At 39.2% G+C, this 26,915-nt stretch overlaps 1 protein-coding gene across 1 annotated transcript in view; it reads left to right on the top strand.

The window, feature by feature from the left end:
* Positions 1-695: 695 nt before the first annotated feature.
* Positions 696-26,915, top strand: part of prkceb (protein kinase C, epsilon b) — a 112,665-nt gene continuing 86,445 nt past the window's right edge. The window contains exon 1 of the mRNA XM_062995975.1: positions 696-1,045. Within this exon, the coding sequence (XP_062852045.1) occupies positions 698-1,045 (348 nt within the window). The 5' untranslated portion in view covers positions 696-697. The remainder of the gene's footprint in view (positions 1,046-26,915) is intronic.

The raw sequence follows: 26,915 nt of genomic DNA on the forward strand, positions 1-26,915 counted from the left end.
ATTAGAATTGCTCTGCTTCTGCTGCACTAACCCCCCCAAAAACGCGACTTGCCTAAAACTGACGCGTTTTGCGCATTTCCTGCAGTGTAGTTCGCACAGCTGGGAGGAGGAGGAGGTGAAAGAGGCAGGGCTGCAGGAAACCGAGCACCGATACGCAACTAAACAGCCCGGGAAGCTGAAGAAGAGCGAACGGAAAACGCAGCTCCTCAAAACAAAATCCCTTTCTGGTTCATCTGTTGCAGTTCCAGCGTTCCAAATGCGCAGAGGACGAGCTGCAGTGCGTCCTGAGCTCCGGCCTGGGCAGCTGTAGCAGGAGAAACGTTCTGCCCCTGAGGAGCTCCAGCGCGGGCATGGTTTGGCTTTCACGCAGAAATCGAGGTGTGGACTCTCCCTATGTGAAGATTGTCACGATTCTTTTTCCTTTCCTTCAGAATCGGCATTGTTTCCATGTTCCGTCCTGCATATGTTTGGAAGAGGACCGCAGAAAGGTAAAAAGTAAAAAACCCCTGCGTGGATCTACACCCAGTATACATCAATATTCAAGAAGATCTTTACAAATTGTGTTAGTATGCTTTAGAGGTCGAGATTGCAGCAGGACTATTGGAACATTTTTCACAGCCCCCTGTTGAATATCTTTCCAGACTGACAGGGCATTAAAGGTGCAGTCTGAAAGGTTGGCTGCATTAATCACGGCACCATGGTGATCTTCAATGGGGTGCTCAAGATAAAGATCTGTGAGGCACTGGACCTGAAACCCACCGCCTGGTCATTAAGACATGCCGTGGGACAAAAAGCTCAGAGCTTTCTTCTGGACCCATATATCGCTCTCAACGTGGACGACTCACGTGTGGGCCAGACTTCCACCAAGCCAAAGACCAACAGCCCTGCTTGGCATGACGAGTTCGTTGCCGAGGTGAGAGACGGACGAAAAATCGAGCTGTCTGTGTTCCACGATGCGCCCATCGGGTATGATGACTTTGTGGCAAACTGCACCATCCAGTTCGATGACCTCCTGCAGAATGGGAGCAAGCACTTCGAGGACTGGGTATGACCTCCAAATCATGCCTTCTGCTTATTATCGTTTTATCTGAGTTTAAGTTCTCAGGATTGAGACCACGGTACCCAGATATTGGTCTCATCCTTGAAAATGTTTTGTCATGTCCTTAAACAAAAGTCTCAAAATGCTATTTAATATGTGTTTTTAGCTTGTTATTGGGGCTATTCCTGTTATTGGGCTGTTTTGGGCCTCTAACTGCTGTGTAGCTTCACTGTACCAAACAATTAACCATCTCTATTAAGTGTTGTAAATGTAAGTATTGGTTTAGGTTGGTGTAGGTCTTAGTCTTCAATACACTATCCTTTTATATTTGTATAACATGTCAGCCCAATCCAAATTGGCATATCAGTATTTGGGCCAATATTGGTCTAAGACAAGGGTTGGCATTGCACTGGATTTGATTTCTACCACAATACAATTCAGGCTGTGTGGGTCAATATTTTATCGCCCATTCTGCTTACAATAAAATGATAACATGATAGGCATCTGACACTCATAGAGACAAACTGGCTCGTTCACTGCTAGTCATATTATAGAAATTAGCTTTAAAACTTGTTACTTTGCTGTTTATAAAGGTAAACATACAATGGTACTGTGCTAAATGATTAGCATTTTATAGTTTTCTGAAGCAAAACACAATCTACTGCTGTACTTTACTACTTCCATATGAACTCTATCATGCCACTATCATCGTTTTAATATTTTACATACACTATATGGAAGAAGTATTGGAACGCCCCTTTAATTTTTTTAAAATTCATTTGTTTTAGCCAGACCAATTGCTAACAGGTGTAATAAATCAATTATATATAGGAAATTATGTGCAGTTTTGGGAAGGCATTGTGAACCAAGAGTCTGACCTCTCTAATGTTATTTTGAGTGAATGGCCACAAAATCAAGCAAAGGTCTTGGTTTGAAAAAACTCCAGGGACCTGCACAGAGCCCTGACCTTAGCTTTGGAATGAACTGGAACATGGATTGAGAGTTTCTTGATAGAAATCAGTGCCCAGCCATACAAATGCAGTTTTGACAAAATAGGCACAAATTCCCACAGACACACATAAGTCTTGTAAAAAGCCTTATTTGAGGAGTGGCTGAAAAGATCACATAGAGGTCACTCTGTTTAAACACTATTTGTTTTTGAAATTAGATGTCCAACAAGCTCATGGTCAGGTGTCCAAATACTTTTTGCCATTTAGTGTATCTTAATTGCAAAGCATCTAATTAGCTGCTGTAAACAAGATGTCATGTGATACTTTGAGTGTTATATAAGGGTCAGATCGGAAGAACATGGGATAGGGACAGCTCTACAGGCAACTGTAGATTTTGATTATTTTCTATTCATGGGAGGTATGAGGTTGTGCAGTTTTCCTTCTGTGATGCAGCGTGTATAGTTGAAGCATCAGCGGGCGCCTGATGTGTGTTCAGATAAGCTGGTTGCATGGAGACAGAAAGAGGGCTTAGTCTGTCATAAATATTCTTCAGCTGCATACAGCCATTTAACCACCACTGAGTGCAGTCTTGCAGTCTAGTTCTCAAGGGCCAGATAGAGTAGAACTGGATTGTGCAGTTCTCTTAGAAGCAAAACAGTCAACAATTTTCTGTCATAGGTGCAGTTTTTTTGGTCAGACTAATGTAGTTAGCATATAAAAATGTATCTTTTTGATTTAGGACAGAGAACATATTGTACCGTTTTCTTTTGTGGCTATGAGCATATGCAGTTTTTGTTGCATTAAACCCAACAGCTTTGAACCCATTAAACTTAGACTTGAATCAGTGCATATTGGGTAATAATAGTGACTGCACCATGGTTTTTAAGGATGCATTCATCCAGTGGATGGATGCAGATATTGGCATAAAACACCAGTGTTGTATCTGCCCGTTTATATTTGGTTATGACTTTGTGTCATGTTTTCTGACAAGACACATCTTGCATTAGACAGAAACCAGATGTGGTGGTGGTAGGTTTTTAAAAATGTATGTTTTGCATTACTCGATGGTTAAAGTGTGAACAGTCAGTTTGCTTATTGTCGAAATATTTAAACCAGTACAGGGTCCTGAGTACTCATTCATTCATTTATTCATTGTCTGTTTTACCATGATTTATCCTATTAAGAGGCACGGTGAGTTTGGTTCACTGCGCGAAAGGTAGGAAACACCCTGCATAGGTCGCCAGTCCATCGCAGGGCTCGTACACACTCATACTTTTGGGGACTTCAGTACCTTCAATTAACCTAACTGCACGTCTTTGGACTGTGGGAAGAAACCGGAGCTCTGGAGGAAACCCATGCAGACATGCAAACACCACACAGAGAGGACCCAGAACGCTCCACCTGGTAAATGAACCCAGGATCTTCTTGCTGTGAGGTGACAGTGCTACCCACCGAGCCACTGTAATACCCTCCTGAAGAATATAAGAATACTATATCAACAATCATACTGAGATAACCCTTTAAAACCCCCGCTAAATTGGGTATATTGAGTTTGATGACTGTTAATATTGTCCAGTGTATACAGTACTGAGATTTGTGATATCAGTAATGTATTAGAACTGAAAAAAGCTGTGACCCAGATAAATACATGCAGGATTACCATGTATACAACACATTTCTGTAAAAAAAAAATGTTGGGACATTTCATAAAACACAAAAAAAGAACAATCTGTAATTTGTTAGTTCTCTTGAATCTACTGTATATTTAACTGACAAAAGTAGAAAGAATAAAAACTGTATTTTGTAAATACTGTAGAAACACGTAGAATTTGATGCCTGCACCACACTCCAAAAAGGCAAGAGAAAAAGAGGCAAACTGAGAGTAAAAAGTTTACAGAATATACAAATTAAGCAGGTGAATTACAGGTAACAGGTGAGAGAATCATGATTGGGCATGTAAGAAGGATCCACCGAAGTATCAGTCTTTATAAGCAATGATCGGTCGTGGCTCATCACTTCGTGCCAAACTTCAAGAGAGAATAACCAGACAATTCCAGCACAGTTTTGGTGCTCATTTGAAACAGTGGTAGAGTATGCTAGCTCACTAATGCGTGAATCTCAGTGGTGTTATCGGTCGGGTGCCTGCATAGACATGACTGGGTAATGTCTATAGGAAAACGGCTGAATAGCTTAGCCATTTGGATGTGCGCTTAGTGCTAGTCCCCAGCCCAGACAAAAATAGAAGGTGTTGCGTCAGGAAGGGCATCCGGCATAAAAACTGTGCCATGTCTGGTATGCAGACGAGATGTGGTGACCCCTAAATTTACGATTACTTTTTTCTTGTCAAATATCTGCAGTTTCACTATTCGATAATGGGGTATAATATTTTTTAGTAAATATGAAATTATTTTGGTAAAAAAAAAAAATTAGCACATTAGCTTTTCAATAAATAAATAAATATATAAATATAATATAAAATAAATCATGGCAATTATATATATATATACAGTATATATATATATATATATATATATATATATATATATACTGATGAGGCATAACATTATGACCACCTTCCTAATATTGTGTTGGTCCCCCTTTTGCTGCCCCATACGCAACAAACTGCGATGCACTGTGTATTCTGACCACTTCCTTGGACCACTTTTGATAGGTATTGACCACTGCAGACTGGGAACACCCCAGAAGAGCTGCAGTTTTGGAGATGCTCTCCTCAGTCGTCTAGCCATCACAATTTGGATCTTGTCAAACTCGCTCAAATCCTTACACTTGCCCTTTTTTCCTGCTTCTAACACATCAACTTTGAGGATAAAATGTTCACTTGCTGCCTAATATATCCCACCCACTAACAGGTACCGTGATGAAGAGATAATCAGTGTTATTCACTTCACCTGTCAGTGGTCATAATGTTATGTCGGTGTAAATACTGCTCTTGCTACAGAGCACAACACAAACTGTCCTAAAGCCCTATGCTAATATGTCTGGGATATTTTACATGACTGAGCAACAGATGTCTGCAGAGTGCTGGCTAAGGATCATAGATGATTTACATTCATCTGTACTGCTCGGGCATTCTATTTTGCATGATTATGATCTTGGAGATGCACCAGTGTTCATTCTAACCAAGTTCACATTTTAACCCAAGCAAATATTGACTAATCTAACTCGGCGAGGATTTTTCCTAGGGCTTCTAACTGGATGGAAAAATCAACAGTGTAATAGCTGTATGTGTATCTGTACAAGGAGTTACAGAAAGAGCAAGGAAAGGCTTTTAATAAACTGTACACAACTAAAGAACAGAGTATGTGGAAGTATGTGAGTAAACACACTGTTTTTATTTAGCACTTCTTTTAACCCATTTTCTCAAGAGCTTAATAAAGAAGTGTAAAATAAACTGTAGTTAGCTCCTTTAGTTAGAAAATTTGTGTTACACTGTCATGTGCTGAGTTGTTTGGGGGGATGTCAGTGTTGTGCTGCACAGCCAGCTGTGTGCAGAGGTGATAAGTTCAGGGGTCTCATTATGTAAAATGTTTGTATGCTTAGATTCAAAACTAAGTTACAAGGACTAAAGGGTTGTAAAAATGATTTAAGTCTGTCCCCATAAAAAGGGCAATTTTTTCTTTAAACTAATGGAGACTTGTACTCACGTCTGTGTATGAAGTAAACAAAATGAAGTGTAACAAACAGATGCAAAACAATTATAAAAATGATTAGAAATGCAGAATCAGAATACACGTCATGTATTAAAATGTACATGCTAGAGGAAGGACAAAGCAAAAGCTTAGTTGAGAATAAGGACTAAATTAATTAATTAATTTGCCTTGTTTTACTGTGTGTTCTCTTATATGTGCCTACATTATACTACATTATACTTTAGCACATGCCAATAATGCCTAGTTCACACTACACGACTTTTGCCCTGATTTTCGCTTGCCGACTGGTCCCGCTAAATGTGGCAGCTCGAAAGCAACTCAGGGATCGAAACTCGGCTCTCAATCGCTATGTGTGAACTGTTCAACGAATCGATCCGAGCGGCCTGAAGAAAAATATCTAGCATGTTAAATATCTGAACCAGTTGCCAACTCAAAATCGTGTAGTGTGAAAGGTGTTGCGAGCAGGTTGCGAGTGGCAGCGAGTGCTATGTGGAACTACAGCCAATGAGAACGCAGGATACAGTTAAGGGGAAACCCGGGGGAGGAGTAGTAAAAACGTGGTACAGGGGCATAATATGATTTCTATCAGAACACATCAGCACACACACACAAGCATTACAATATTTGTGACTTATCGTCCATGCCAAACCATAATACCAACAATGCATTGCAAAAATTATTTATTAACCTCCAACTCATTACAGAACAGACGATCCCTGCTGGTCGCGTAGCCCAATCCAATCGGATTTATTTATTTTTCTACTTGCTTTTACGCTGCACATCAGCGCACAAACAACTTTGATCGCTCGCTTATTGTTGACGTGCATTTTTGGACGTAGTATCATTAAACCGCTCGTCACGTCTTGCATGTGTTTTTGTGATAAAATGTGGTTCGAGAGACCAGATAGACTTGCCTGCGTTTCCCCTGGTGATAGATCGTGTGACAACTTGAAAAGTCGTGTAGTGTGAACTTGGCATAACAGAGAGTTGACAACTTGTTTATGGCTATAAAAGCATTTACTTTTTTGGAAAGCTTTCCTGAAGATTTTGAAGTGTGTCTCTGGGAATTTGTCAGGCCCTGATGTTGGTCAAGAACGTTGGACAGGAAGATCTGGCTTGAGATAAGTCTTCTAATTCATCCCAGTAGCGATGAGGTCAGCTCTTTCTGCAAGCCACACCATGCTTCATAAAAATTGTGTGTCCACCACTTTCAGCTGAGCTACCGACCAGCTGGGGACACCCAAGTGACCCTCGGGTTCCTGCTCACCTCCCTGGCCAAGGCCCGTCTTCCCGGATCGCTCAGTTTGGCCGCTGGTCTATTATAAAATGAGTCTGTAATGTAATAAAACGTGGAGAAGGTGAAAGGGGTGTGCAGACTTTTTGGCTTGACTGTAATATGCAGCACGTGTTGGGTAAAACATTTGTGACAAATTTGTTGTACTATGTAGATGTAAATGCTTATTTATTGCTGATAGTCACCGAGATAGTAGCTGAATGGTATTCTTGATTTTGTGTTGTCTCTGGAGATTAACCCCAGCTTATGTCTTGTTTAGTCTGGACATTCCACTGATGTATAGTGCAGTATTTTAAAACCAGATATGGCCAGATTACAGTGGTTTTTGGAATAGATAGGCAAGTGAAACAGAAACCATTGTACGGGTTTGCCATGACAGAAATCTGGAACCATATGTGTAAAGTTAAGTACCTAAAGATAACCTTGAGGTTAGGAATGGACAGTGTGAATTTAGGGTAACCTTGTACTTGCCTATGCCCAAGGATCCAGTTTGTTCTTAAGTAGTGTCTGGTTGTAAGGGAGGAATCATGGAACGATTTCTTTATTGTGACACTGAATATGTTACACCACACATCTGAGGGTAGAATTTTAGTGTAAAAAAATACTTTAGGATTTAGAGCCTTGTTGCCTAGACTTAGTCTGAGGGTCCTTCAAAAATTTTCCACACTTTTTTCTGCAACTGTATTTATTAAAAATTTCTAAAACAAATGACATCACTTTTCTACATAGTCACCTTCCGATACATTTTTCCCAGCGTCATACCAACTTTTTAATGCCATCAGCAAACAATGCTTTTGGTTGAGCGTGTAGCCACTGATGCACCGCTGCTTTCACATCATCATCACATGAAAATCTTCTTCCCCTTAAAGCTTTTCTGAGCGGTCCAAAAAGGTGGAGATCAGATGTCGCTAAATTCAGACTATAAGCTCTCTCAGTCTGTCAGACACGACCAATTACTACTCCTTCGGAAGTGCGGAAACTTTTTGAAGATCCCTCGTACTACCAGACATGACTCTTAAATTCTTGGCGATCAGACTACATTCCACTCAAAACATCAGGCTTATTCTAGGAATGCTTTTTAATGGATTAGTTATTCTGAATTGATTTACTCTTGCTAAAAGATTTTGCCAGACCCAGGAGACATAGTGGACCAAGTCAGGTAGTAACCTGTTCTCACTGAAATTCCTCAAACTTACAAAGATTGGATAGACAGAAGAAAAACAAAGAAGGCCTTGTATCTGCTTTGAGGCGTATTGAACGCAAATTGTTGCTGGCAAGCTGAGAAAAAGCAGATAACTGCACATCGGTTATGGCACATGTCCACACTTGCCGTCTTCTCTACACTGCTGACTAAGGAGGCCATGTTTCTCAGAGTCTGTGAGAGTAAGTGCCTGTATGAGTTCCCAAATGTCTTCCTCTTACAACACATATTTTACAAGCCATTACATGCATGTCATTGTACAGTTTCGTCTGAAAGTTGTTTATAGGTGCACCCTAACACATCTTAAATTCATTCCTTGAAGTCTGGCTCTATTAGGTGTGTTATTAGGAGTCACAGTGGGGGTCAGTGAGGCAACACTGTAACCTTGTGCAACATAAACACATCAGTGCGGATATGTTGATTACTTTTTAACCTGTAATAAAATTTTGATTGTGCAATACTAATCTGGGGCAGGTAGGAAATAACCTCTGGAAATTATTAAAGAATGGCAGGTTAAGGTTATTACTTAATGATTTAAAGTTGCTTCAAACTGATATCAAAGAAGTCAATTCAGGTGTACAGAAAAGTCAGCAATAAATTGATTATTGTGGTCACAACTGATTGCAGTAACTATAATAGGAGCAACAACTGAGATCAGAGTACAATAACCTTCCTAGGATAAAAAAAAAAAGTGAGTATCATCAAGTGAGTGTTCATTTATTTACTGCCACCGTTTTAAAAATACAACTGCATCGTCTATGAACAATGGCAATAAATCCTTAATTCTATGGGAAATCTCAGAGTACGGTGGCTTGGTGGGTAGCACCGTCGCCTCACAGCAAGAAGGTCCTGGGTTCGATTTCCAGTTGGAGTGGTGTGGGACCTTTCTGTGTGGAGTTTGCATGTTCTCCCTGTGTCAGTGCCGGTTTCTTCCAGGAGCTCCAGGTTCCTCCCACATACCAGACATGTAAGTGAGGTGAATTGGAGATTCAAAATGGCCCGTGACGGTCCGTGACACTGGTGTCAGCTATTATAAATACAGGGCCTTTCTCAAGGGCCCAACAGTGGCTGCTTGGCATTTTTTTTTTATATTAGAAATCCTACATGATCTAACACTGCTATTTTTTCATGGTATTACTCATTTTTCGTGGTATTACTCATTTTAAAATGACAAAACAATCAGTGTATGAGTATAATCTGATTGTTAGTGCATAGTAAATGTAAACATCTAGTCCAGAAATCCAGAAAGTATTATGAAATTTTAATTTGAAAATTGGAAGTTCTGTAAATCAGACATGTTCATAAGTACCTATTTAATCAGTTAAATCAGTTAATGGTCAGTCAAAGAAATGGTGTTCATAGTTCCAGTACATTTACTTTTTCGACATTTAGCAGACATCCAAAGCAACTTACCTTAAAGTATACAGTCTGAGCAATTACGGGTTAAGGGCCTTGCTCAAGAGCCCAACAGCAGCAACCTGGCAGTGGCAGTGGGCTTAAACCAGCGACCTTCTGATTACTAGTCCAGTACCCTAACTGCTAGGCTACGGCTTACCCTGTTTAATTTCAGAGAATCTGACTTGAGAATAACGCTGTTATAATGGTTTGGGTTGGCTCAACATCTCATAAAGTCACTTTATTTGAGATATTTTGAGGAGCTTGGTTCTGTGTGTAAATAGTTATACCAAACAGCTTTTATCCTAAGGTGTGAGTGTTTGAGTGTAGTGATGGCTTTGTGTTATGAGATATTAGCACAGATCAGCAGCATTGTTACTTTCAAGTTCAAGTTACCATGAAGTCTATAGCACTAAATGAGTGAACTAAATCCTGGAATTATTTACCCTTGCATTATTTCCAGCAGTTCCATTTATCAGCATTATAAATGCACTTTTACCGATACAGAGGTACTGTCCACACATGCTTGCTATGGCATAAATCAACACAAAGGCTTTAAAAATGTGCACTTTAGTAGTGTAATTGAGGTGTAGCCTTAGCAGGGATTAAGTTTTACATTAGAGTAAAAGTACAGTGTTTGGGACACTGTTTAGCAAGACAAACGTTAAGAGAGACACAAAAGCACTGCAGGATTCCCGTGGATTTCAGCCTCTAAAGTGAGAAAAGCAATTTAACCACAATTTTGAAAAAAAAAAATCCTCACAGCACAGTACTTTTTTGGAACGTGTTCCAGGCCTGAAATGCAGGAATAAAAGTTGACCAGACAAAACATAAAACATATCATTGTTCATACTGAAATAAAAGCCAAAGTAAGGAAACACATTTTATTGTAACCCCCATACAAAAATAAATAAAATAAATGACTTTTATTATGAGGCTCTTGGGTGAACTGTGGTCAGCACAGTGGCTCAGTGGGTAGCACTGTCGCCTCAAAGCAAGAAGGTCCTGGGCTCGATTCTCAGATGGGGCGGTCCCGGTCTTTTCTGTGTGGAGTTTGTGTGTTCTACCCATGTCTGCGGGTGTTTCCTCCGGGTGCACCGGTGTCCTCCCACAGTCCAAAGACATACAAGTGAGGTGAATTGGAGATACAAAATTGTCCATGACTGTGTTCGATATAACCTTGTGAACTGATGAACCTTGTGTAGTAAGTAACTACTGTTCCTGTCATGAATGTAACCAAAGTGTAAAACATGACGTTAAAATCCTAATAAACAAACAAACAAACTTGGGTGGACTGTAGTCTAATACACTAGCTTACCATCACAGAGACCCAAGTCCTAGTGGTGTGAGCAGCCTGGGTGGATTGGGAAATCACCTTGTTGGTGATTAACTTCCTTGGTGAAAAACTAACAGTATGATTTTAAATGAAATATTTTGCTATTTCATATAGGAATCTACAAAATCACATGCAGTGCTAAAACACTTTCTATAGGTACACAATTTAACACAGTGTGTCAAAAATGTATGCATGTAATATTAACCTGAAATATTTGGCAGACAGCTGCTAGGTTTCTGGGAAACAGATTTAAAAGCTCATTAAACTGTTAGAGAAAAACAAACAAACAGTTAATTAATAAATAGCACTGTAATGACTTGTAAAATAGGTTTGTAAGCTCCACTGTGGCTAAAACAAAGCCAAAACAAAGTTTAGCTGTAAAAACGTTTAGCTTCATAAAGGGCAGCTTTTAATAATTATCTACAATACTAAACATTGTAAGTGGAATGATTTTGCAACTGGATGAATTTTCTTTGTAGTTAATGCTTAGATTTGATGGCTGCTGTTTGAATTGTCTTTGTCCTACAGCTTTGTTAGGCCTCTAAAGTCGTGGTACTGTCGACACATTCTTATCCGTAAATCATTTGTACCAACTATTCTCATGTTTTTTGTGATACTTGTTTAACTTAAGCCTGAAAACGTATATGAAATTATTTACTATGCAGGAATACAAGATATACTGTGTTTTGAGTAGGGAATATGGAATTGCACACAGCCAAACCACTCAGGCATAACTCAGTGTGGAATCTTTACAGACTTAACCAGAAAATCCTAATGTAGGTTACACTGTCACTCATTAATACATTCCACTTCAAATAATCTTGCTTTCACATGCTAAACCTAGACATGGTGCTAAACCTCCACCATCTCGCAATCACAATCCCTTTCATTTATCCGCTTAATCTTTTAATGACTAATGTCTCTCTCTATCATACTTTTCTACTAATTAGTCAGTTTTTCCTGATGTCTCTTCTTTCAAATTACTAAAACTGCCCATTTATTAAATTAACTCTGCATGTACACATTAGAATTAGCGTTTAAAGTTGGTGTAAAGTTTCACAGAATGTTGTATTATCCAAATTCATCATCCATCCATCCATTCATGCATCCATCCAATAATTTAGTCATTTTGGTTTTGTCTGGATGTACTGTAGCATGTATAGATCTGAACTTTTGCAGTTTGTAGGCTTTCAAATAGTTATGCATTCATATAAGAGTAGCACACATATTTTAGTTGCTTTTGTTTAGTCTGCATCATGCTTAAAATGAGGATTGTGATACAGGGCTCAGGGCAGAAACACACCCTGGACAGGGCTTTGACACTCAATCACTCACACCTAGGGGTTAACATTGATTTTCTTTGAGGTTTTTTGTTTCCTCCATAGCCTAATATATGTGGCTTTAAAACTGGGGCTTTAGTCAAGATGAAGGAATTATGAACAATTCCAACTAGCAGTCAGTTTTGGCAGAAACCCTGTAGGCTCTGCTAAAAAGCTGAAGATGAAGAGGAATTTCACCTTTCAGCATGACACTGACACATGTCAACAAAAGAATGGCTTTACCAGAAGAAGATTAACGTTTTGGAATGGCCCAGCCATAACCCAGACCTGTATCTAAAACAATCTGTTATAATGGCATTGTTTAACAGTATGCGCTGTATGATGAATGAGTACTGCACTGCTAGACACTGATAATGTGCTTCTCCATGTTTGGAAAACGTACAGTTTTTTGTTTGTTCTGCAATTCATTTAAATTCAAACGGGCATGAAGCTGTACCCTTTGGAGTATATTCATAAATTCATTTTGTTTGAGGATCTATTGCATAGCAGGATGCCCTTTTGAATGAGTCTGTATATTTTGCCATGTGCTCTTACAATAAGAGTGCTCTGGGTGGAGTGAATCAGTGGTGGAGTCACGGCGAGCACTTCACTCTGAGGCTGTGACGCAAGTTAACTCGGCTGCAGAAACAATAGACCTGACATCTAAGAGTGGCATAGCAGCCTCACAAAGCCCCTTTCACTGCCAGACTAAATGCACCCACCCAGACACTGACCTTGCCCTGCACTTTCAACCTACTCCAGTGTGCCTCTCCAAACTACAGAAAAAAAGCATTATGACCTCTGATATACAGTAGCTCCAAAATTAAGCCCCCATCTCGGACTAACATAGGTATATAAACTGATGCTGCACACTGGGAATTTTAAAAATTTATTTTGTTATAGTTAATTTGAGAAAATACCATCTGCTATAACCATCTGGTAAAGAGTTCCAACAAGTAGATGTAGATATTGTATATTTTTGTGTCACCATTGCATCAGACCATGGCAGAGTGGCTAGATGGAAGCCACTGTTGAGTAATTTGTTTGACTGTGTTTGATAAACAACATGTAAGGGATTCTGACATCACGAGGAAAACATTTTCTAGTCTTGAACTCTTTGGGCAGAACAACAAGCACTATGCCTGGCAAAAATAGGCACTCCACATTACCTGGCTTATACCATTCCTCAGCAGTAGAGGCAGGTAGACATGAGAATGTTATCTTCAAGGATCTTCCTGCATTTGGCTGCATTCATTTGACCCTCAATTTCTACCAGTGCATATGCAAATTTAGACTAGGGCGACAGTTCACCTTTCAACAGCCAAAACACTAGAGTGACTTTGGATCAAGTCTCTGAATGTTCTTGAATGACCAAGCTAAAGCATAGACTTTAAACCCTATCGAACATCTGTGGAGAGACCTTAAGATGGCAGTTCACACTTGCCACCTAGTCTGTTGGAGCTTAAATAGATTTGGCATGAAGAATGGGATAAATGCTCAATTTCAAGAAGACTAGCTGCTGTCATTGCTGCCAAAGGAGTTAGAATAGAATAGAATGTCTTTATTTGTCTTATGGCAGCATGACAGTGCCAGGATTTGAGCTCTCAACCTTTTGATTGATAGCCCAAAGCTCTACCCACTAGGCTACCACTGTTTTTGTGTAGATTAGAATATTTTGAAGTTTCCCCCCCACGCTAACACATACAAACACGTGTTTTGCTTCCAGACTCCACCGGAATTAATTTTTAACATTATATTTAATGGAAAACTGAAGCTTTTTATTGTTCTTATTGACAACTCTTATTAACCTTTACAGTGGAATTATTACAAGTGACCTGCATTATGTCTCTTAAATTAGTGAGTAACTCTCACAGACTTGTCCACCAACAAGTATAAACAACAAACACTCCTATTTTTGTATACACGTGCATAGCTTTGATGCTGCCCCTTGAATAGGTTCATTTATTCATTGTCTGTTTTACCAACGCGTTATCCAGTGCTACCCATCGAGCCTCCGTGCTGCCTCTTAAATAAGTTCAGAGTATAAAACCTGGTAATTACACCGATCAGCCGTAACATTAAAACCACCTCCTTGTTTCTACACACATTGTCCATTTTATCAGCTCCACTTACCATATAGAAGCACTTTGTAGTTCTACAATTACTGACTCTAGTCTATCTGTTTCTCTGCATGCTTTGTTAGCCCCCTTTCATGCTGTTCCTTAATGGTCAGGACTCTCCCAGGACCACTACAGAGTAGGTCTTATTTGGGTGGTGGATCATTCTCAGCACTGCAGTGACACTGACATGGTGATGGTGTGTTAGTGTGTGTTGTGCTGGTATGAGTGGATCAGACACAGCAATGCTGATGGAGTTTTTAAACACCTCACTGTCACTGCTGGACTGAGAATAGTCCACCAACCAAAAATATATCCAGCCAACAGCGCCCCATGGGCAGCGTCCTGTGACCACTGATGAAGGTCTAGAAGATGACCAACTCAAACAGCAGCAATAGATGAGTGATTGTCTCTGACTTTACATCTACAAGGTGGACCAACTAGGTAGGAGTGTCTAATAGAGTGGACAGTGAGTGGACACGGTATTTAAAAACTCACAGCAGCGCTGCTGTGTCTGATCCACTCATACCAGCACAACACACTCTAACACACCACCACCATGTCAGTGTTACTGCAGTGCTGAGAATGATCCACCACCCAAATAATACCTGCTCTGGGGTGGTCCTGGGAGAGTCCTGACCATTGAAGAACAGGGTGAAAGCAGGCTAAAAAAAGCATGAATAGAAACAGATGGACTACAGTCAGTAATTGTAGAACTACAAAGTGCTTCTACATGGTAAGTGGAGCTGATAAAATGGACAGTGAGTGTAGAAACAAGGAGGTCGTTTTAATGTTATCGCTGATCAGTGTAAACCAAGTCTGATCTTTTTAGCACCAGTATAGTGTGTTCTAGATTAAGTTGGCAGTTTTACACATGCGAATGTTTACAGGTATGAATGTGTGAATGTTTGTGTGCGAGCTTCCGTGTAAGTCAAATTCCTTGTATGTGTGAGCATACTTGGCCTGATTCTAATTCTGATTCTGATTTTGATTACATGGAACAAATCTTTCACACTAGCTAAAGATATGAGAAAGAAATGAGAAAATACTTTAATAGAATGATGTTTTTTACTGATACAAGCATCAATTTCTGACTATTTAGGCTATAGTCTTAGGATGCTTTGTGTTTCAGTATATTTGAATGTGACTCAAATCAGAATGAAAAAATTGTATATTATTTTTTGCTGTTTACACTAAAGTAGCTCAGAGAGAAATATCCGATAATATCTGAGTCAATTTTACCTGCAGTGTGGCCTAAAAAAGGATCACTTTCTTTACTCTAGTGAACTTGTCATGTGAAGATCATTTAGTGTTGTGCTGGCTCTCGACGTCACTGCTGTTGACAGACTGACTCGATAAAAAATGTCTGGTGTTATAAAAGGCCTTTTTAGCCTGACCTCTTTTCCTAAAGAGGCTTCATGGAGGAGTGGACAGCGATGTCCTCCTACTGGCCTGAAGGAAGCAGGGGCCGAAGGGCTGCTTGGTCTGTGCTAAAAATATCAGTGCTATGTTTGAGTCACACGGTAGCCTTGGCTTCCTGTTTTTACTCTCCCACGTATACTTTCCCGAGAGATAACAAGACATCCAGAGACAGCGGATGAAATACTTGATGTCTGATGACTAAGCATGTGTTCCTCAACATCACTGCAGTGAAGACAAAGGCCATTAGGACAAGGTGAACATCTCAGATCTGGACTGATTAAAAGCAGTCCAGTCCAGTTAATAATAACCTGTCTGTTAACCAAACCACAGCTTTACAACCTTCTTAAAAACATGGACCAATTTCAGGCTCCTGATTAGGGTCATGGGGTGTCTGAAGTGAAGTCACCTACAAACATTGAGTGCAAGGTAGAAAAACTAAAACTTTGTGTGGCACCATACAGCACGTTGTTGGTAGGCTGGAGGTAGCGTATTGGTCTAATGCGCTATTCCACCAATAATGAGCTCCTAAGTTTGAGTCCCAGGCATTGCCACTGAGCTAAACGGCAGTCAGACAGGCACAATTTTATTATTATACTTTATTGTATTATACTTGACCGCATTGTAAAGCACTTTGTGGCTTGGTCCTAGAAAAGCGCTATATAAATAAACTTTACTTACTTACTTACTTACTTACAATTGGCTGTGCCTGAGCGAGAGAGGTTGATGAGGCTTAACTGCTGCTGTACGATTGTAACCTCTGTTGTTTGGTCAAGTCACCTACATTGTAAGCCGTACATGGTACAGCTTTTTGCAAGAATCTGCCACTGAGGTGAAAAGATGCAGCTGGCGATGGGGCATGTGATGGCCTCAGCTCTGCTGTCATACTTTAATAGAGGTGGACATGCCTCGCCATTGAAGAGTGAGGCGAGGTCCACACACATGCAAGAATGTAGAAGCAACCCAGGTTGCAAATGTTTAAACAATTCACTAACAAAAAGGTGGACAATTACAAATAAAAAGGTGGCCAAATGAAAGACACAAATACCCACAACTGAGAAATTGGATAGAACAGGGAGAGTGCAGAAATGAGAACTTGATGTCACAATATGACAGGCCGGCCAGTTGTCTGCAACAAACCAGTCCTTGGAAATAGAACAGACAGGGAGCTATGAGAACCTGCAATCTACTGTCTGGCACCTCCATGCATGAAGTGCTTTTACAGGTTGGCCCTCTCCAGAGAAGAAACATCACACCACCACTTGGGCAATCTCTACCAGTGCAATTTATTTGCGAGGTCCAAAATGCTTCAAGACCCTGGGTAAGTTCCCAGAAAGCAATCACAGCATTACAGCTTCAGAAAACGGCAAATGTGTGAAAAAAGGAGCTGGCAAGAATGAAACTGAGAAACCGTGAAATATAGAGGACCTTACACCTGGAGCGAATAAACTCTAATGAGGCACAGGTGATTGTCAGTTAGGAGGGATTGACAGATCTCACACTATTGTGCCTCCATGTCCCAGCAGCCAGCCAAACTAGGCAACACAGAGGGACACGACTCCTAACATGGATCAGCTGCATAACAATATTCAGCAGTCACCACTTTACACATTCAATGCAGATGTACTTGTAAAGCCTGTCAGGTGTTTCTTTTTGAGAAATGCTGGGGCCAGTGATAGCTCAGTGGTTAAGGTACTGGACTAGTAAACAGAAGGTTGCCGGTTCAAGCCCCACCATCACCAAGTTGCCACTGTTGGGTCCCTGAGCAAGGCCCTTAACCCTCAATTGCTCATCGTGTTCCGCTCATTGTGTAAGTCGCTTTGGATAAAAGCATCTGCTAAATGCTGAAAATGTAAATGCTGATTTATTCATTTTAAGTAGACAACTGTTTTTGTTTGTATTTCTCTGATCACAGTTTGTAATAACTTTAAGGTTTTAAAAAGAAATTCATGTTTAGGGATTTGCTGGGGAACATTACCACATGAAAGGCTGCAGTTTGCTTCATCGAAAGTCTAAAAGCAAGTTGCATTGTTTATCCGAACAGTAGGGTGTTCCTAGCTGTCAATCAAACATGCAATGGTGAAAACACACCTTTAACTATTACTGCTTCCCTTTAAAAACACAGTTTCTTACTGTAAAGGGCTGTCTAGCCAGAGCTGAGTGTATATGTATGTATATCATTTATAGTGACCACCTTTACCTAGTTAAAACAGTATGTTAGGCAGTGATATATGAAGTATGATTATTTTCGCTTTTGTTTATGTTCTCAGTTACTACTTGGCACGTTACAGCATGCCCATTGTGAGTGTTGTCAGTTTCGTTTGCATGTTTCGTATGAAAAGGAATAAGGAAACTTTCACTATTTCATTTCTACTGTAATTTACACCTCCTGACTGATCTTGTACAAACATGTACTTTGTGGGTTCTCTGACCCTAGCCCATCTCTTACTCTGTTAATTTTGCCACACTTTCTGTACCCCGTCTGTTAAAGAAAATGATCCTGCATTGATCAGATTTTGTTTGGTTGGTGACCTTTTATCTGTACTTACAAGATTAAACATGGTTCTGTATGTTACTGCTGGGAATACAGTGGTACCTTGTAACTTAAAATCTTTGAAACTCAATGCCCTTTGCTGAGAAATTTGAACCCTTAAACTCAACGTTTCCCTTAAACTCAATGTGTTTAGTTTGTTTTTTTAAAATGTATTTATTTAATTGCAAATTAACAATGAACATTTGCTTTGTTCAGCGCTTGGGTTGAGCGGTGCGGTAATATGAGACGAAACTGCATTTGTGTGGAATAACCATCAGATCCACTCTGAAAGCTCCACATGTATCTGTGTTTAGCTGGATTTTTCTTCTGTTTCACTTTTAAACTTGTGTTTAAGCTCAGGGTTCTGAGAAATTTTAAGAATCAGTTTTTAATTTCAGTGTTTTTTATATTACATTTGTGTTATTTTTAGTGTATAAGTATCATTATTTTACATAAGCCTAAAATATATGCAATCCCACAGGACCATGGAACATATTAACAAGTTTCTCATACATCCTTACGGTGAAAACCTTGAAACTCAACGCCTTTTAAACTCAACGCCAGTCCCAGAACAAATAACAAATTGACGTTGAGTTTTAAGGTACCACTGTATGTGGTGACTGGGAATATGTGATGACCAGGGTGGCTACCTTTTCAAATTAACAGCTTGTAGTAAATACAGTTATCATTCCTTGGTATGCAGTAAATATTTCATAAACATTGGAAAACATTTGAATAACATGCCATTTTTCCTTTATCACAGCAAAACCATAGTTTATCATGCTTCGTCCTGGCAGGTGTCTTTGTTTTATGACCCACTTTAAGATAGTGTGCTGTTAAAAATGGCAAAGTTATGTAACAGTCACATTCATCTGGTGCAGTTTGGCAGAAGGGAGAGATAAAAGCGTGTTTTTACAAGATCACATATATCAAGTAATGCCACAACAGGCTAAAATTTGAAGCCAGTTAGAAATGTTCACAAAGAGTAAATTAAAATTCCTTATATGACAACTTCCTGCCAGCAAACATACAAAAAAATGAATACATATTGAAACTGATGAACTGACTCCTCTAGGGCAGTTATAATTAGCTAAGAAAAAAATACAAACATTATTCACAGGAAAAGTAGCTATACAATGTTAAAGAACAAATATTAAAATGAAATTCACCAATGTAATTGGGTGAAGCTTACAGCTTTTTTATTTTTTAATATTTAAGTGTTTCATGCCATTTAAATTAGCAAAGCTAACCCATGTCCTACATTCAATCAGAAATATTTTATTCTAATAAAAAGCTTGGATATAATCACACACATGAACACAAAACCGAACCCTCATGGGCTTGCACAACATAGAGCTGTACACTTGAGGACAAAATTATTAGCCCCCCTATGAAAAATTCATTGTTTTAAATGTATTTCCCAAGTACTGGTAAATAGAGCAAATAACTTTTAACACAGCTTTTTCAAACATCCCAGTTTTATTTTGAATGATTACATAATTTTACTTTGCCCACAGAAATGAAATTATTTCACAAAATCAAAAACTACCATGGTCAAAATTATTAGCCTCCCTGATGCTAATAGTCAATTGTGTATCCTTTTTGCTGGATAACAGCCTGCAGTCGTTTGCTGTAGTTTTTAACAAGTCTCTGACACATCTCCTGAGGAATCCCAGCCCATTCTTCTTTGGCAAATCTCTCAAGCTCCTCCAGATTTGATGGCCTTCTGGCATGAATCTTCTTCTTCAGTTCACCCCACAGATTTTCAATGGGATTCAAGTCAGGGCTTCGTGCAGGCCAGTCAATAACATTCACTTTGGTCTTCTGGAGGTAGTTCTTCACCAGGCGCGATGTATGTTTTGGGTCGTTGTCATGTTGGAAGAGAAAGCGACGACCCAGACCAAGTTTTGCTGCTGACTGCTTAAGGTTTTCTTTCAAAATCTTCATATATCCTTCTTTCCTCATGATTCCTTCCACCTTGACAAGATTCCCAGGTCCAGATGCACTGAAGCATCCCCACAGCATAATACTCCCACCACTGTGTTTCACTGTGGGGACGGTGTTCTTTGGGTGATAAGCCTCCCCCTTTTTCCTCCAAATATAAGCAATGTCTCTATGGCCAAAGAGCTCTACTTTTGTCTCATCTGACCAAAGGACATGCTTCCAGTATGCATAATCTTTCTCCAGGTTGTCCTTAGCGTACTTCAGTCTGGCTTGAAGGTGTCTTTTCTGCAGGAGTGGAGTTTTTCTTGGTCTGCAACCTCACAATTCATTCCTGTGCAGGGCTCTAGTGATTGTCTTTTTTGAGACAATAATTCCTGACTTGGCCAAGTCAATCACTAGTGTCTTGGCAGTTGTTCTGGGGTCTTTAGACACATCTCTCACTAGTTTCCTTTCCAGGGTCTTTGATATCTTGCGCTTTCTACCTGTGCCAGGCTTGTTCTGTATTGTGTGGCTCTCTTTGAATTTTTTAATAATACTTCTCACTCCAGTTCTTGACACTTGGAAACGCTGTGATAACTTTGTATATCCTTCTCCTGCTTTGTAAGCATCAATTATTCTTTTTCTCAAGTCTAAACTGATTTCTTTAGTTTTTGGCATGATGCTTTCTCAAGTGACAGCTCAAATGCTTACTGAAGCTTTTATACTGTGTGTAAATTGGGAGATAACCCTCAGCTGTGACTTGATTTAATGAGCTTTCATCATTACAAAGTTAAAGCACACCATTGCACAACAGTGGTTTGTGCTATGGCTCAATAAAAAGTCAGTTCTTAAGGGGGCTAATAATATTGACCCCGGTGATTTTTGTTTCTTTTGAAATAGTTCTGTTATAGTAAGCAAATAAAAATAATTTATACTTTCTAAAGAAACCTAGTATGTTTAGAAATGCTATATTGAAAAATCCTTGCTCTGTTATAAAAGGACTTTGGGAAATTTTGAAATAACTTTAAATTTCATAGGGGGGCTAATAATTTTGTCCTCAAGTGTATATATACATATATATATATATATTCCGTCAACAACAGTTATGTGTGGACGTATTTACATGAGGTGCTTTTCTACATCCAGCTGAATCTGTGCTCTAGCAAATCAAAAGCCAAGACTTGACTAACAGATGTATTTTCAATCCTGTAATAAATCCTGCATAATTGAGAAGGCTATTTATATAATGTCTTATTAAAATTGTTCTGTCTAACTGTTTATGTATTAATCCAGCAATATAATCTGGCCCTGAAATAACTATACTGTTATATGATTAATGTCTGTAAATCATGGGATGAAGGTAATTAAAACCTCATTGCTTTATATAGAATTTTAATTGATGCAAAATGTTTAAACTAAAACATTAGAGAAAACAATTACAATTTACAAACAATTTACAATTACAAATTATATACAGTATATATATATATCATATTTATTATATATTATACAGTATATTTATTCACTTGTTGATGACTGGTTTCACTGTGTTCCATGGTATATGTAATACCTTGGAAAAAGGCTGAGTCACAAGATGCAAAAGAGCTTAAGTGCATCTTGGCATAGGTTGTCTGGAACTGCAATGGTTTAGTGGTATGGTTTAACACATTTTTTATTGTATGTTTGCATATATTGTATATTACGTGTTATATTACGATTGCTATAAAGTCATTTTAGGTTAACATTTATGAGGATTTTACATACATGTTTTCTTAGTCCTGTTGTGTTTAAAATGATGATAATTCTTGCTTTTTGGGGGCTGCATGTTTCTCCCATTGTTGGTATAATTCCAGAGTGCTCTTTCTGAGTTGTAGCTTGTGCACTTTAGAGTATGTTTGAATAAAAGTTAGAATATGTTTGATTGTTAGGGCAGTCTTACAGGTTTTACACATCTGCCTTTCCTCCCCCCTTATCAGTAAGGAATGTGTTGATTTGTATGTCCAATTCAGCACCTTAAATATATGATTTTTTTTGGTAAATTATTAGTTTGGTCTTGACTGAGTGGAGAATCTTGTATAGTTTGGTATTTGCTTGGGATTTCCATTAATCTCACCATTTATTAAGTATTATAGATGTTATAGTGGGTTTGATGTTGTGTGCTATTGTACTCAGTCCTGCTTTTTTTATTTTGGGGGATACCACAGGGGCCGGGGATCTGAAAAAATGTATTTTAAATTTTAAATCATTGGTATAGTTCCTGCATTATTTTGATAAATGTTGGATGTTCTGAGTTGAGTGATTTTAAGGTTTATAGGCATGATTTAGAGTTATTTAGGTGTGTGGTCTTAATGGGATTTAGGACAAGCTTTAAGGCATAGACCTCTGCTGTGAAAACTGAAATAGTGTTTTGGAAGGGTAATACTCTAGGTTTGTTTGCCGGCTACCATGGCTACTAATCCTTGGTTCTCTGTTTCTCATTTGTTTCTGATGCAGAAAAGGCTTTGAATGTAGGTAATTGGATGTGTGCTTGTTTTTTTGTTTTCTAAGATGTCCATCTTGATGTTTAGTTTCTGAAGGTTCCAAGGCTGGGTGGGATTTGGATAGAAAGATGTCTAGAAAGATGTTTAGACTTTTCAGGTGTTGTTGTTGTCTTGGTGTTGATTTATATGCAGAAATTCATTGGTTTGGGCCGCTCAGGTGGCGCAGCAGTAAAATATGCCAGCACACCGATGTATTTGAAATCCCAGCTCTGCCATCAGGCTGGGCTGAGCGGCTATATGAACAACGTTTGGCTGTTGTTCATCCAGGGAGGGAAATGCCGGATAGGGACAGCATAATTACCATAATCTCGAGTTTTCCCCATGGGGATCAATAATGGAATCTTATCTTATCTAATTACGACCTTTGCTGGCTGATTGATGGACTAACGCGATCAGGGTGTGGCTCTCCGTGCACAAAGCTAATCTGCATATGAACTCGCCTCGTGCAGGTGAAAAGATGCAGAGATACTGTACATGTGTCAGAGGGGGCATGTGTCAGTTTGCATTAAAAAAAGAAATTCTTTGGTTTGCATTGATCTTAATTGCCTGAGTTCTGAAGATGGTTCCCTGACTTGTGCATGTAAAGGCTTTGAATAGTGGAGGTTCTAAACTTCCTGGGCAGTGTGTTATTGAGTGGTGGGAAGTACTAACATAGTCCAGTTTGGTTGAATAAAATTCTGTAGAGATTCATGAGGGTTTGGACATCCTCACCCCCACTCGCTGCTGGCTGAGACTCTTATTAAACAGTTTAGCATTTTGAGACATTTTTAGGGTTAAGGCATGTTTTAGGGTTTTTATGTGGGGAATGAAGGAGAGTTTTAGATCTAGGGTGAAACCCAGGCACTTACTGTACATTCGTTGACTATCTAAATGGATTCATGTAGTTCTGGTTCCTGATGTATGGTGAGTTTAAGTTGGCAGGTTACTGTATTCATTGTGAGTGGCACAGTGGCTTTTAACAGTTTAATGCAGGTGTGCAGATGTTTACAAGTTAATTAAACTCACCTTATTAGAATTCCAGCTGTACTGTAATTCAGACACCCATATGACACACAGTGCATCATTTTTTCTAAAAATAGCTTTCAGTTTTGTGCACCCAAGATGACGCCAAAGAAATCTATTGATTGACTAAGGCTGAGGGGCAGGAAACTGAATAACAGCTGATATTAGGCACCATATGCTCTGGCTAACAGAGCCATAACGGCTGCTCCATCAAAACCAGATTAAAGCAGGAAATGGGGAGAGGATATGTGTATGAGAGGAATGAAGGAAAGACAGCGGGGACATACACATAAAAGAGGATGCAAGAGGTGTAGGGAGGAAAAGTGTAAGAAAGATTGAGAGAGGGTGGATGTGTGTGGGCGTTAGAAGCACAGAGTATGCAATGTTTTAACCACACATTTTACACAGATTACCCATGATGTATTACATGTCATATAATGAAAGATGTGCCAAATTTCTCATACACAGTCTAACTTCTAAACACTTTTGAAATGTCACATTTTAAGTATAGCAGAGTGCATTTTGCTCCCAGTATTGTGTCAAACTGTACAACACATAATCTTGTGCCAGTTTAATTTGCTGAAAGTCAACATCATAGACTGTAAGCTTATGTTGTGAAGACCTTGTTTTTCTGTAGGTGTAAGGTCGGCTTCACTGTTGCTGGTTGTTTACAGGCTTAAAAGAACATCTTTATATGTTTCAAAATTCTGACCACTTGCGTTTTTATTAACAGCATTTACTTCTACTTTCAATACTTAAGAACGTTTAATATCAGAAAATTACTTTTTTTTGCATTTTTCCCAATTTTCCTCCCAATCCAGTCGTATCCAATTAAACAATTGCATTATGTTTCCTCTCTACTGATGCTGATCTCCACTTCTGATTGAGGAGAGCTGAGACTGACACACGCCCCCTTTAACACGTGTGCAGTAGCCGACTGCATTTTTTCACCTGCACCAGGCGAGTTCATATGTGGATTAGCTTTGTGTACGGAGAGCCACGCCCTGATCATTAACGCATTACTTCATCTACGCATTATTCCTCATCTCTGTTCAGGTGCCATCAATTATGCATCAGTTATGAGGTCCCTATCCGGCTCCCACCCTGTATGAACAACCGTATGCCAATCGTTGTTCATGTAGACGCCCAGCAGAGCTGAGTTTCGAACCGACGAGTTTGAAATGTCAGCTCTGTTGTGCTAGTGTGTTTTACCGCGGCGCCACCTGAGAGGTCCAGAACATCAGATACTATAAGTAATATTCTAATATTCCAAGAGGTGACTTTAACTTCCATCAAAGTACATTTCTGGTAAGATATTTGTACTTTTACTCTAGTATGACTTTCAGGAACTTTATCCACCACTGTTTGCAATGGTACTTAATACTGCTACTGCTACCCCTCATGAAGCTCCAGAAAATGGCACAAATCTCACCCCAAATTAGTTTCCACTGTTCCCAACCAAATCTGCAACTCAGTTTTTTGGTTAGATACCATCATATCATAAACAGCTGCTAAGTCACATTATACAACAAGACTATGTGATATATATATATATATATATATATATATATATATATATATATATATATATATATATATATATATCTATACTGTATATATATATATATATATATATATATATATATATATATATATATATATATATACTGTATATATATATATATGGATTTTTTTTCTCCACCAATCAGATTGTATTTTCTTTTAATATTTTACAGCGTTGTAAATATTGCTTTAAATTCTTATGTAATGACAAAAAATGTATGCATGCATGTTGACAGACAGGCAAATGCTAATTGAATTGCTGAACTTAATTCAATTCAGCTGCTTTCGCTTTATCCTTGTCAGTACTCTAATTTCCCCATGTGCTCAGAGAAAAATCCCATCTTTCTAATGGAGCCAGCAGTCATGATGAAGTGTGTGTCTTTTTGTGTGTGTCTGGGTAGTGTATGTGTCTACAGGGAACGGTGAATGACGTAGCAAAGTCTCGAGCAGTGTATTGTCACAGGTTAACTTAACTTAAACTTAAATAAAAAGGACATACAAAAAGACATACTAGGTTGAAATATGTGAAAAGAAAATTGTGGTTTGAATGACATTTAGCAAGCAAGTAATTGCTGTAAAGAGTAAAGCTAGAAAAACGTGTGTGTGTGTGTGCTCGGTGTGCTTCTCTATGGGGTGTCTTGTCTCTTCACAGCACTATGTTTTATCTCTTTGATGACAGTGTGTACAGACGCCTGTACAGTGTGTGTACGTGGAAGAGATGATGCACACCAGAAACCTGTCTGCACCACAGACCTCCAGTAAAAACGCTGGTGTGAAAGAACATGTGTTTGTAGCTGAATGCTGGGTATTCCCTGGATTTTTATTTAGGGTTTTGTGCCAAGTGGCTTAAGCAAGAGGGGTTTCAGTTTCTGTAGGCGCAAACAGGAGTAACAAAGGAGTATGTTTCAACATTGGATTGTTTTGCAGTGATATTTCCCACCAATGCCTTATTCACACTACACAATCTTTGCCCTGATTTTCGCTCGCCGACAGGTCGCTGACAGATGTCGGAGTGAGTGAGGTGACGACATACAGTCAATGAGAATGCAAGATTCGGCGTGAGAGAAAACCTGGGGGAGGAGTTGTAAATGTGTGGGGCAGGGGCATAATACAGTTTCTATCAGAATACATTGGTATACACAAAAGCTTTACAGTATTTGTGACCTTATCGTACATGCCAAACCATAATACCAATGTTGCATTGCAAAAAATATTTATTAACCTCCAACTCAACTCTGCAGAACAGACAATCCCTGCTGGCTGTGTAGCCCAATCCACTCCTTCACCCAGAATTGTTTCTTTTTACTCTTTGCTTTTTCGCTGCATATGAGCGCACACACAACTTGGATCACTCACTTCTCACTGATGTCCATGTCTGGAAGGAAAAACCCTGTCTCACACATTATTACACCCCTTGTAAACCTCTTTTGTGCCAAAATCTTGTTTGGGAGACCAGACAGACTCATCTGGGATTTCTCCTGGTGATAGATTGTGTAGTGTCGCCGATTAGTTGTGTAGTGTGAAAACCACAACTTAAAAGACTCCTGATTACGAGAGATCAAGTTGTGTAATGTGAACTGTACAGTGATCTGAACACTTTGAAAGTCGTGTAG

Source organism: Trichomycterus rosablanca, chromosome 5 (assembly GCF_030014385.1).
Source record: "Trichomycterus rosablanca isolate fTriRos1 chromosome 5, fTriRos1.hap1, whole genome shotgun sequence".
In the NCBI taxonomy this organism is placed as follows: domain Eukaryota; kingdom Metazoa; phylum Chordata; class Actinopteri; order Siluriformes; family Trichomycteridae; genus Trichomycterus; species Trichomycterus rosablanca.